Source organism: Podarcis pityusensis, assembly GCF_964106645.2.
Source record: "Podarcis pityusensis genome assembly, chromosome: 5".
NCBI lineage: Eukaryota > Metazoa > Chordata > Lepidosauria > Squamata > Lacertidae > Podarcis > Podarcis pityusensis.
Genome location: NC_138032.1, coordinates 10812169 through 10825986, shown reverse-complemented (window position 1 = coordinate 10825986; position 13818 = coordinate 10812169). Strand labels below are relative to the sequence as shown.

General features: G+C 39.7%; 1 protein-coding gene across 2 annotated transcripts in view; it reads left to right on the top strand.

Moving 5' to 3' along the window:
• Positions 1-12555, top strand: part of PIK3CA (phosphatidylinositol-4,5-bisphosphate 3-kinase catalytic subunit alpha) — a 42912-nt gene extending 30357 nt beyond the window's left edge. For both annotated transcript variants that reach the window (XM_081007831.1, XM_081007830.1), the window contains exons 14-22: positions 1020-1123; positions 1900-2071; positions 2252-2358; positions 3192-3313; positions 4475-4553; positions 5164-5334; positions 7036-7153; positions 7626-7777; positions 9974-12555. In XM_081007831.1, the coding sequence (XP_080863957.1) occupies positions 1020-1123; positions 1900-2071; positions 2252-2358; positions 3192-3313; positions 4475-4553; positions 5164-5334; positions 7036-7153; positions 7626-7777; positions 9974-10244 (1296 nt within the window). In that variant the 3' untranslated portion in view covers positions 10245-12555. The remainder of the gene's footprint in view (positions 1-1019; positions 1124-1899; positions 2072-2251; positions 2359-3191; positions 3314-4474; positions 4554-5163; positions 5335-7035; positions 7154-7625; positions 7778-9973) is intronic.
• The last annotated feature ends 1263 nt before the right edge of the window (positions 12556-13818 follow it).

Below are 13818 nucleotides of genomic sequence, written 5' to 3'. Positions count from 1 at the left end.
GGGCAGCATTGTAAATAATTCCACCAAGTTACCAGCCTATGGTTAGCTATATCTATGGATTTCAAGAAACAATATTTATATCTTTTCATTGCATACCCTTACAAGCAGTGATATAAAATACCGTATTTTTTGCTCTATAAGAGTCACTTTTTCCCTCCTAAAAAGTAAGGAGAAATGTGTGTGCGTTTTATGGAGCGAATGCAGGCTGTGCAGCTATCCCAGGAGCCAGAACAGCAAGAGGGATCGCTGCTTTCGCTGCGCAGCGATCCCTCTTGCTGTTCTGGCTTCTGGGATTCAGATTTTTTTTCTTCTTGTTTTCCTCCTCCAAAAACTAGGTGCGTCTTATGTCTGGTGCGTCTTGTAGAGCGAAAAATACGGTAGTGGTTCTTAGCCAAGAAGATAAAGGAAAGAAGAGAGAACTAAAAGGGAGAAAAATATTTAGCATTTCAACTTTCAGGGATCTTTAAAGAATAAATTATTTCTCTTCTCCTCTTCCCCATTCCAAATGACTCTGCCTTAGGGCATGTAGCAGCAAATAAACGCAAATGTAAACCTACAACATGGTTTATATTGTAGGTATAATCAAGCTATCTCAGAAAACTGCAGGGGACAACAGAATTAGACACAAATGATAATACAAGGGCAACTGCACTGTTTGTAAAATAAAGCAGGCAGCTTGAGGCACAGTAGTACTTTGGGCTCATTCACATATCCAGACTGAGAACTTCCTCAGATTTCTTTATAAAGGACTAGATAGTGCTGAAGGCAAGCTGTAATTTAGAGGCTCTGGATCAGCCCTGGTCACTAGAGAGGGAGGGCAATTTATATTCACCCAAAGTGAGTAGGTAAGTTATAATCTGCAAGCTTGGGATATAGGTAAAAGGTAAAGGACCCCGGACGGTTAAGTCCAGTCAAAGGCGACTATGGGGTTGCAATATATCATGCAGAGTGGCAAAACCTTGAAGTCTTCCACAGAATATAGCTAAATGCCAATTACACTTCAGTCCTCTTGTGCCTAGGTTCTGAAATACGAGCAGTACTTGGATAATCTGCTCGTGAGATTTTTACTGAAGAAGGCACTAACCAATCAAAGAATAGGACACTTCTTCTTTTGGCATCTAAAGTAAGTTTGGATTTCTACTTTAAATGGATTCCTGTTATAAAGAGATGAAATTTTGATCTTGACCATCCTGTGCTTTTATTTTTTTATGTATAAAGCACTTGAAAGCACTATTATTACTATTTAAAAAAAAAAAAATTGGCTTGATGTTCAGAAAGATACTGCAACTGTTTCTTGGGCTTTGGGTCTTTGCAGTGCCTCGGTGATGAATGCAAGAGATTTGGTTCAGAAAGTTGATTTCTGTTTAAATCAGCAACAATATAGCATCAGGATAATAAAAATAAAAAGCTTTAGAAAACCATATATTGATTTTCATGCTGAGATGAAGAATGCAATCTTGAGTAAATGGTGGGTGTGGGTGTGTGGGTGTGGGTGTACACACACACACACACACACACACACACTAAGACTAGTTATCTGACTATCTAAATCAGGGGTAGTCGACCTTTTTATACCTACCGCCCACTAATGCATCTTTCTTGATGGGAAAATTTCCTTACCGCCCACCAGTGCTCGATGGAAGGAGGATTCAGCTTCTGCCATAGAACCCCCTACCGCCCACTAGAATCCTGAAATGCCCACTATTGGGCAGTAGGGACCAGGTTGACAACCTCTGATCTAAATATAGAGTTGATTGACTCTCTTAAAGTTTGGGGCAGGGTTCTTTCCCATCCTTGCTTAGTGGATACTCTTTTAACTGGTGAGTCATCCTGAATAGTTAGGTTTTTTTTTAGCAAATGCTTTATTAAAAATTAACCATAAGTTATGCCTTCTTTTAGGTCTGAAATGCACAACAAAAATGTGAGCCAGAGGTTTGGTCTGCTTTTGGAGTCATATTGCCGAGCATGTGGGATGTACCTTAAACACCTAAGCAGGCAGGTAGAAGCTATGGAAAAACTTATTAACCTCACAGACATCCTTAAACAGGAGAAAAAGGATGAAACCCAAAAGGTAAATTGATAAATTTAGCACTGGATGCATTCTTCAGCACTTAGAGTTGAAATATTTCATTTAAAAGCTTTTAAAGAAAACATGACTCTTCATGCTAAAAATTGAAATTGGTCACAAATACTGCCTTCGTTCGTATTTGACTGATGAGCTCGTCAATATTTGGATGCTGTTATCCATCAGGTACAGATGAAATTCCTTGTGGAGCAAATGAGGCGGCCAGACTTCATGGATGCACTGCAAGGCTTTATATCTCCTCTCAATCCTGCTCATCAGCTTGGAAATCTTAGGTATCATCTTTCTCAGATTTCATAAATAGGCATGAATGTATCTGGAACATTTAAAATGGACAGTTGCATGAAGAGCCTCCTCAGTCACCTTTTTCTAAAATCCTGTCCTCTAGCTAAAACTAGGTCACATCTTTTTAGATCCATCTTTTTATTTGTAGCTGCATTATGCTTGGAGATTGCCCTTTAGACGTGAAAAGTAATACTGCATTTTGGTTTAAGGCAGTAGAGGGGAACCACCAATCCAGATGCCAGACTTGGCCTACCAGTCCCCTCCATTTGGCCCAAAATACACATTTTGTGGAAGCCATGCCCACCCCCCCACCCCAGAGTAAGGGCTGAGCTTCAAAGGAACAATCAGGACCTTAAAGTCCCAACTGCCCATCAGCTGGTGGGTGGTAGGAGTGCACCTTGCTCACATAATGGGGATAATTTCCATTCTGGTGGATAGAACAACTTGTCTCTCAATCCTGTTATGTCCTAATGATGTCATGTGATTGACAGGTGCGTGTTGCTGACCATCCGTCCTATTTGGTCTGCAATGAGGCTTATCAGGATCAGCCTCAGGGAGCCAAAAATGTTCCCCACACCTGAGCTAAAAGTGGGGGTAGGGGAGTAGGGGTTATTATTTGATTTTGGTTTTTTGTTCTTGTTTTTATTATGAATTTTCCGCTTCTTTATTGTATTTTTATGTTGTGAACCGCCCTGAGATCTGCAGGTGAAATAATAATAATAATAATAATAATAATAATAATAATAATAGGTCTATAGAAATATAATCATTTATGTCAGTTTGAAGGTGCACTCGTTTAAGCAGCTATTTTATCCTTTCATAGGCTTGAGGAGTGCAGGATTATGTCATCTGCTAAAAGGCCACTTTGGCTTAATTGGGAAAACCCAGATATCATGTCTGAGCTGCTGTTTCAGAATAATGAAATCATCTTTAAAAATGGAGATGGTAAGGAAGTATATTTCATTGTATCCTGTATGTGTTTCTTCATCGCCCTAACTATCTTAAACACCTCTATTCAATTTATACCAACTTATAAGTTATAACATCAAAGTAAAAGATTTCTTCCTAATCCTTGTGAATTTTATATTAACATCCACTGCATTCATTTTCGCCAAAAACACACACAAACCCCTTCCACTACACAGTATTAGTGAGCAATAATGCAAATGCGCCATCACTATGTCTACCATAGGAATATATCATGATGTTTAGCTGGTGATACATCACAATGCTGAAAACCAGATAGCGCCCAGCACTAGTGCTGGCCTATCTGGCCATGACATTCTCATTCAGGGAATGGCAGTCCCTATCTTGCTGTATGGTGATTTTGCACCAGGGGAGACAGAGCAGAGTGCTGTGGCAGTTGCACATAGGCAGTTGTTCTCTTTTAGCATGGGAGGGCACATAGATTAGCAGGAGCCACTTGCTCTGTTTGCCCAGCTGAGGGAACCAACATGGCTGTTTGAGATGCGCTCTGTTCCTGTCCAAAGAGCTTTCCTATGTAGGTTGTGGCTGGCAGTGGGGGACCAGAGCACTTTGTAAGCTTTTCTGCTGTTGCCCAATATAAAGTTGTTGTTTTTTTAATTATTATTTATTTATTAAATTTGTATACTACCCTATACCTTTATACCCTGCCTTTTTCCATGATGGGACTTAAAGCAGCTTACGGATAAAAGCAAGAACCACTAAAAACATAGAAAAATTAATCATTAAAATAAAATTCAATATTAATAGAACTTAAACTATAGATATATATAAAATCTGTTTTAAACATACCAATAATTACAATATACGAGTAATTACAGTAAAAACAGCAGCACAGCAGCCCTTTAATTCTCAAAAGCCTGTTGGAACAAGAAGATATTCACCTCCATAGACTTGAAGTAGTGGACTATAATAACTTGCCCCCAATCTCTTAGAATTAGTTTGATTTCACATTTTTGTCACAGGTTGTGTTTTGATTTTTTAAACACAGAGTCATTTTTTTCAATCAAAAAAGTCATTGATAACAGAACAGAGTAAGCTTATCGTGCAAAACAAAGTTGTTGAAGCTGTTTTATGCCTTCCAAAAGTTCCCAAAACCTGTGTTCACTTGCATGTTTTCAGATCTACGTCAGGATATGCTGACACTTCAAATCATAAGAATCATGGAAAACATCTGGCAAAACCAAGGACTTGATCTTAGGCAAGTATTCATAAATATTGCTAATGTTGCAGTCTGTGTTTTGTTTATCATTCTGCCTGAAGAAGAACATATTTGGTTCAAGAGTTTGCAGAAAATTTTAGTTTATTGTAATCAATAACTACCCATCCTACAAATGTTTTAAATTTTCTTCTCTATCTAATCAGTCAGATTACTGATTAATGTTGTCATCAGTATGCAGTGAATATGTAAATGTCTGCAAAATCAAGTATCATCATGATTTAATATTCTTGCATGTGTCCACCATTTTCTTGGGCTAGGATCCAAAAAGCGACTTTGTACATACACAGTGGGATATTTTGCATGAGAGAGCAGGCCCATTCCACACCACAAACTGCTTTCTAAACTCCTTTCTATTTAAAAAAAACTTGTCATGTAGCCTTGAGCTGCTGTTCTAGAAGTGCAAGTCCAATGTTGCCCTGGGGGGGCTGGAATTAATTGTGTAGTAGTTCTATAAATCATGGCCCTGCTGGTCGTCTATCCAAATGACTTAAATGTTTGATTATCACATAGAGATTTCAGTGCCTGTGTGTTTTGGTTGGTGGCCATTACGATGTCTTTTAAAAAAAAAAAACTCGCATTGCTCTTCTAGGATGCTGCCTTATGGTTGTTTATCTATTGGCGACTGTGTGGGGCTTATTGAGGTTGTGAGAAATTCACACACAATCATGCAGATCCAGTGCAAAGGTGGCCTTAAAGGAGCACTGCAATTCAACAGCCATACGTTACATCAGTGGCTCAAAGACAAGAACAAAGGGGAAATGTGAGTTGACTTTTAATTCCCCCCCCCCTTTTATTCTTTCTTTGATGGAAGCCTAAGAATATTTTGGTCCCCTTCTGTTTTAAGCCACAGTATTTTGTAACTGAAGTATGGACACATCCAGAGATTGGATTCAGGCAAGACCTTGTTCATTTATTGCAGGGCATGTTAATGTTTTCTTGAGACAGCAAGCTCCTATACTATATCACAGGCTGCTTTTAAGTCTTCCAGGTCTCTGAAACAATTTGCTGTGTGATGCAGGAGGACACTCACGTTGCTTGAATAAGTGAAATCCCCAATGGATGAGTGGCTCACGTGGTTTTCTGGATTGTGGCTGCAATGTTTAGTTATGGTTTTTAGGAGTATGAAGTGGTTAGTTCACACCACCTTATAACTGCAGACATTAATGAAGCTACATTCCTAACTGGTCTTCTCCAGTTTTCTGATGGCAGAATCCGGCCACTGTATTTTCCCATGGTTTTTCCCTTCCCCAAGTGATAGGAAGTTCTAAGCGCAGCTGCTACGCTTGCATTGTGAGAAGCAGGTGCTCAGGACCTCTAGTGACCTGGGGGAGCAGACATAAAATATTCTTTAAAGTAGCACCAAGATACCATTCCAAAATGATCCTGTTGGAGCTCCATCCCTTCTTGCCCTCCAGCTACAAGACTACATCAGCCACCAATCAGAAATACCGTAGGTTGAATGTGTGTGATAGCTGTTATGCACCAAACATCAAAATGTATCATTCCTTATTTAGGCAAGTATCTTCTAGCCTTAGTGCCCATGAAGGAAGCATATTTGCCTGTTAACTAACACATCACCTATAGAAAAGGTGGAAACTGGTGGTGCATCTAGGAAATCTTGGTCCCTCATCTTAATGGTCTTACAGTGGGCCCTCTGTGGAGTGATGTGTATTACTTCACTTACTTCAAGATTAGGTAAGCCAGCCCTGCTGTGTTCAGTGGCTCTCCTACTCATTCTACTGAGCGGGTCCCCGGATTTCTTCCCAAAACCATGCCTGGAAAGCATCACTGGTGGAAATATTACCTGGTGCAAAACAATTGCTGATGGATTTGAACGGATTTTCTCATATTGTAACCTATTGTAAAACAAACTGCACTTGAGTGCTGATCTGTTTCTGGGCCAAATTCAAGGTGCTGATTTTAACATTCAAAGTCTTAACCAGCCTGGATCTTGATTATCTGAGGGAATGGCTCCTCCTGTATGAGCCCTATCAACAATTAAGGTCTACCACTGAGTTCCTGCTAAAGATTTGATCATCTGTTGAGTCTAGATTGGACTCACAAGAACAAGAGCCTCTTCTGTCATAGCCCCAGATCTTTGGAATGCCAACCCTCAAGAGATTCACATGGCTCCATCTTTAGTTTTCTTCGAAAGACAAGTCAAAACTTTTCATTTGTTTCTTTTCTTCTTTTTGATAGTTAATTTTATAGAATCCACTGTTTTATTTGTGGCATAGATTTGGGTTCGGATTTAGATAAGGTATATTGTTGATTTTTAGTTGTAAAACTATTTTGAAAAGTGACATAAAATGTTTTAAATAAAAATACATGTTGAATTCTCCCCCATCCAAAGAGGTGGCTTCCAGGAATACTCATCTACATTGCGTGTCTGAATCGTTTTCTTTTAGAAGTCCTAAACAATGGCACCTGCAATATTTCATGTGTTCTTTGTTCTTAATAGGTATGATGCAGCTATTGATTTGTTTACACGCTCTTGTGCTGGCTATTGTGTGGCTACATTCATACTGGGAATTGGAGATCGTCACAATAGCAATATCATGGTGAAAGATGATGGGCAGGTAAAAATGTTTACAGTGATTATGCCTTTCTACGTGCTGGTATTTGGGCAATGCAGTAGCTTCCTACCGTCATGCTTCTTAACATCAGGAAACACGTTCTGCCTCAAATTGGCTTCTGATGAACCTTTTAAGCATCTGCCCTAACAGTTCTGTGGGTTGCAGAGGCATTAGGCTAAGGTACATATTCACAATAAACATTGGCCTAAAACACACCCAGTACCCCTGTGCAGCTGTGAATTTCAGTAGCAATTTTATGGTGGTGCCTTTGGAAAGTCTGTTCGCAATACTGAACTGTTCATTGCACTTCTGAGAAATACCAGGTTTCCTTGGAACAGTATGAAAGCTGCTGGTGCAGGGCTGTTTTGCATATTGACTCTTTGAATGAAATATCAGATCAATATGCAGGTGGGAATATTCTATTCTCTTGGCTTTCCCAGATTACTAATAACCTAAAAATGCATTTTCTTTAAAGCTGTTTCACATTGATTTCGGACACTTCTTGGATCACAAAAAGAAGAAGTTTGGCTATAAACGAGAGCGTGTGCCGTTTGTCTTAACGCAAGATTTCTTGATAGTGATTAGTAAAGGAGCCCAAGAATGTACCAAAACAAGGGAATTTGAAAGGTACAACATTTTATAGTTGAAGATTTAATTGAAGTTTAATTGTTAAAGCAAATCTTACTATATAATTAATTACCGTATTTTTCGCCCTATAGGATTCACTTTTTCCCCTCCAAAAACGAAGGGGAAATCTGTGTGCGTCCTATGGGGCAAATGCAGGCTTTCGCTGAAGCGTGGAGAGCGAGAGGGGTCGGTGCGCACCGACCCCTCTCACTCTCCAGGCTTCAGGAAGCTATCAGCAAGCCTGGGGAGCCCGCAGGAGTTCCCGCAGGGCTCCCTAGGCTGCGGATAGCAGTCTGCTGCACGGAGCGCGGGGCACGCTGAAGCAGAGCACCCCGCGCTTCAGGCAGATATCCGCGGCTGGGGGGGGGAATAATTTTTTTCCCCTTTATTCCCCCCCCCCCAAAAAAACCCTAGGTGTGTCCTATGGGCTGGTGCGTCCTATAGGGCAAAAAATACGGTAGATATTATCTTGAAATACTGAAGGAAAGGGTGATGGGTGATGTTTCTGCCGGGGGATGGGGTGGGGATGATATTTTGAGTGAACTAACTTTTTTTTTTTATTGAATTTATATACCGCTCTGTACCCGCAGGTCTCAGGCTGGTTCACAGAATATCAGGGTAGTTCACAGAATACAGAGCTTTGTCACTGTTACCTTAATTTTATGTGCACAATGTGGCTCACAACTTTCTTTCATACGTTATTTTATAAAAATAATAATTGTAAGGGTTTTGAAATACAACTGGTGTAATAAAGCAAAAACAATGTAATCCTGGGGTGACTGAGAAGGTACACACAGTGGTGGCTCGCAAGACGAATGCCTCGCAAGACGAAAAATGCGCAAGACGAAAGAGTTTTCCATTTTTTGAGTCGTTCCGCAAGACGAATTTCCCTATGGGCTTGCTTCACAAGACGAAACGTTTTGCGAGTTCTTGCGAGTTTGTTTCCTTTTTCTTAAAGCCGCTAAGCCGTTAATAGCCGCTAAGCTGTTAATAGCCGCTAATAGCCGCTAAGCCACTAATAGCCGTGCTTCGCAAGACGAAAAAACCGCAAGACGAAGAGACTCGCGGAACGGATTAATTTCGTCTTGCGAGGCACCACTGCACTTGTTTTTACAGTGTCCTGTAGTGGTTACAGTGTTGGACTAGGACCTGGGAGACCACTGGGTGACCTTGGATCAGTCAACATCTCTTAGCCTAACCCAGGCTTCCTCAACCTCGGCCCTCCAGATGTTTTTGGCCTACAACTCCCATGATCCCTAGCTAGCAGGACCAGTGGTCAGGGATGATGGGAATTGTAGTCTCAAAACATCTGGAAGGCCGAGGTTAAGGAAGCCTGGCCTAACCTACCTCACAGGGTTGTTGTGAGGATGAAATGGGGAGGAAGAGAACCCATGTACACCAACTTCAGCTCCCTGGAAGAAAAAAGGTGGTATATAAATGTAAAAAGTAAACAAGGGGCTCCCGGAAAACATGGTCCACATCTAAAGAGGTTTTGAAAGCAGCACACACACTCCAAACACATTTTCTCCAAAGGGGTTTTCCCTAAACACCACGGAATAAATCACAAGCCATGTGTGCGGGGTTATTGGTTTGTGTAGTGGGAGTTGCTCTTATTTTTATTAGGTATTTTTAGTTTTTATCATGTGTTTTTATGTTGTGAACCACCCTGAGATCTACGGATGCAGGGTGGTATACAAATTTAATAATCAATACTCCTAGAATGGGAAATTGGCATGTTCCTCCTCATGTATATCTCAGAACATGTAGCCTGTAACCTGTAATAACTGGGGCCAAGCAGAACAGGAAATGCATGACCAATTTGCAGAAATTATTAGATTCTGAATTTAGTAGTTTAAAAGGCTTTGTGTCCTTCATCTCCAGATACTCTACTTTTAAAATGCCTATATTTCCAAAACGTCTCTTTTGAGAAAGCTACATACAGTGAGTGGTATGGTTTTATGATGAAAATCATTGCACAAATTATTTTTTCCTCAGTGGGAAAATAGTTTTCTTTAATGCCACATAATAAAGAAATGTTGATAGCCTCATAGCCTTTTCTGCTGATGGTATCATGGCCTTTTCAACTGTAAAGGTCAACTAGCAGCTGTTTTTATGTACCGTACTCCTTTTGTTTCATGATCCTCAAAAACTGTGGCATAGGTCTGATTGATATATTTTTTTCTTTTTCTCTCCAAGGTTCCAAGAAATGTGTTATAAAGCTTATCTAGCAATCCGGCAGCATGCCAATCTTTTCATAAACCTCTTCTCCATGATGCTTGGCTCTGGGATGCCAGAACTACAGTCTTTTGATGACATTGCATATATTCGCAAGACTCTTGCATTGGACAAAACAGAGCAGGAAGCACTGGAGTATTTCATGAAACAGATGAATGATGCTCATCATGGTGGCTGGACAACAAAAATGGACTGGATCTTTCATACAATCAAGCAGCATGCCTTGAACTGAAACAAAAATGAATGTGCTGAAAAACTGATAACCCATTTTGTGGCTGTTTCACTGCACTGTTGGCAGTAAAGTTTGGTTGCATCTTAATTGCACAAACCATGAACAGCATTTGAACTTGCAGCAAGATTAAAAAACAACAACCTCAAAGCTATTTAAATACGTTAAACAGGGTTTTGGAACACTACAGACTGTGTATTACAAATACAACTTTTCCTATATGTACAGTCATGTTATGCCTTAAGTCCAGGAAGGTATACTTCAGAGATTTGTTTAATTGATTGGGGAATCTGTGCCGAGCATTAAAACCAGTTGTTCACATGTTCCAGTTGGTCTGGTGAAAATTGGGCCCATGTAGGTTTGCAAAAGAAGGAAAGCTTAGCAATATTAATTGCTCCTGAGAGTTTTCCTCTCCCATGAACTCCAGTCAGTAAATTAGAGAAGATCGTGCCTTCATAATGTCAGATATAATTGGTGGATTTTAGAGTAGCAATTTTCTCAGTTTTTATTTGACTATTTCAAACAAGTTATTAGGTGTAGATCTTAATATTCTGCTGGACAGTATTAGCAGGGTTTCAATGATTACCTCTCCCACCACCTCAAAAGTCTGGCTAGTGGGGAGGATTGGGTTTAGTGCAACACTTTCAGATTTGATTTTTTTTTTTTTCTAACCTAAACCTCAGTACATTTTTTCATGCATGTTTTTCAGAACCTAAAAAGAGGTGAGTTATTAGAATTAAAGATTATTTTTATAAAGGTTATTTATATAACAGAAGCTATTAATATATAATACTTCCTTACATTGATTTGTCCAGTTTTGTCATTTTAATTCTGTAGATCATTTCTCTTTCTAAGAGCCTACTTGTATAAGCCGCTAGGCTGATGTTGTGGTTTGTAGGATCATATTTAAAGATCCTTGTGCTGGTCTGGGGCATGAGTTGTCCATGTGTTCTTAGACGTGACTCTAAAGCCCTACACCAAGTTCACCTCTGGCAGGAAGGGATTAGGAACTTTCCAACAGGAAGCTTGATAGAGCAGCATAGGTGCACCCCACTATTTAGTACGCTGTTTAGTTGCACCAGCACAAACTTATATTCCTGTGGTTGACCCTCTATGACAAGGCTAATTTGTTTGCTTGGAAGCGTTTTTCTGTTGAAATCTGTGGGATCCTTTTCCAAGTAAACACATTTTAAAGACTAGAATGTCCAACTCCAATGTCTATAGCTTTCTCAAATTTTGATAGTGAGTTTAAGTCAAGCAACAAACCCTTGCTGAAATTCAAATTTGACTTGGCAGATCAATGGTAATCCTTGGCGTGGGACCAGGTAGATCAGTGGGAATGCAAAGACTTTGACTTTGTCTAAGTGCTCCCAAGGAGCAACATTCTCTTGCAAAACCTCTTTGATTGGCTTTCAGTACTCTTGTTCAGCATAATCAGAAGAGAGACTTGCATGGATTGGGAAATGAGGGGAGGGGAAGATGAGTACCCTTCACCCTCTGCTTTTTCACCCAGTGCTGGCACACACAGATTAAGATCAGTTATTGGAAAAGCTTTTGCTTCCACTAGTAACTGTTTTTACTTCCAACGGAAGTATAAGCAGAAAGCTTTTACTTCCAGTGAAAGTATAAACAGAACGATAACTTGTAACAATGCTTCCAGTGCCAATGTCAGCTCTGGTATTTTAGGGTGGAATGAGGCCCCACATGTCTTCCTTCAAATACTATCTCAGGCAATACTCTTCAAATGATATGCTGGGCATTTTGTTAATCCTGGACTTTGGAGTCCATCTCTGTCTTAGCCCTCTTTCTTGGACTGTTAAACAGAAGCTGCTTAATTGCAGTAACTAACATACTAGAAAATCACTGTATTTTCAATCCGATCATTAAATGGTCCTTTGTACTGCAAAAGAGACAATAGTCCATAGCATGCAGAGCTAGCAACCAATATTTTATACGTGTGTGTGTGTGTGTGTGTACATATATATATATATACATATATATATCTGTATATATCTGTCTTTAAAACAACAAAACTGATACAACTAGCAGAACCATTGGTACAACGTATTCCAAAATGTCTTTTTTTAATAAGGCCAACTATTTTGAGCCCGGGATATGTAAGGTGCCATTTCTTCCATATTAATGTTATTGTCTCACAGCATCTGAAAATGTTTCAGAAATTTGGATATTTGAGTTCACTTGCCTTTTCTTCTGTCCTTCAAATCTAGGTATTACTTGGAGTGCAATACCAGTTTGAACATAATTTGCTGACGTTAGGTCATTATAAATAAATTTGTATAGACTTAATGGACAAGAGGCTATGTTTCTTCAGCAAGATAAATATTAAGTAGGCTGCTTGTTGTTGTTGAACTTGAAAGGGAAAAAACCACCCACCATGCTGAGTGTTCTTATTTTTGTGGATATAGATTTGCAGCTGCAGAGGTAACATAACTGTTACCAGGCAGCCCTGGTAAAAATTACAAATACACTCTTCTTGAAAACTAATATCGATACAAATCATGCCAAGTGGGTTTGTAGAATGAAAGCCAAGGCTAGACTGGTGGAAATAGGGACATATGAATTGTCTGAGTTGAGGTGGAGAGAAGACTGTTAGCCAAAAGTCTCACTGGTTCCCAGCCAATGTGCTTGTTTTCTTCTCTATGTTGCCTTGTATATGATTGTCATAGATGGATAGATAGATATGAATGAATGACTCTTAGGCTGTAGTCAAGAGTTTTGCAGCTTTTTGGGTTCTGCTCACTTGGGAATAATGATAAACCTAATGCTGTGATATTTTTATAAGAACATAGACCCTGTCTTATAACAAGTCAGTCAATGGATCCACCTAATTCATTAATTTTTATGTGAATAGGCAGCCCTGTCCAATATTTTTTTATTTATTGTCCTTTCTTGAAACACCAGGGGTTGAACCTGCAAACTTCTGCAGACAAAGCATGTGTTCTACCACTGAGCAGTGACCCTTTCTTAATCCATATCCTACTCCTTTAGCAATTGTAATATATTTTACCATACAGAATATCATCATCTTTAGTTGTGTTCTAGTTCTCCACACTTAAAAAGGTCAATGAGAAATCTTGTCTGGTTACAGAAGCATGTGACATCATTTCTGGCAAGCTTTCGTTGTGTTCAGGTGGGTGGTTGCAGATTCTACCTTTCAAGACTATGAAGATTAAGGTTGGGGGTTTTTTGCGGGGAGGGAAGAATGCATAATGTCTGCTGAAGACTTAAACCATTTCAAGGCTTCAAGTGCTGACCACCTAATTCCTGGCTGTATGGTGCCAGCAAGCAGAAGTAGTTAGGAAGGGTATATACAGCTGTTAAAATCTGCTGTTCCATTGATACTTCTGTGGTTGGGTTTGGGCCTTGAATACTGGTATAATGGTCTAAAGACTGGGTTTAGTAAGTACAAATTCAAACAACTTTTACTCTTTAAACACCTTGAAAGAAACTGGCTTTCTGGGAGTGATACTTTGAGAAGTGAGGGGCTGTTCCCCAACGAATGATGTTATTTCCCTGTCTTTTGCTTCCCTTTTTCTGAAGATGCTCCTACCACAGC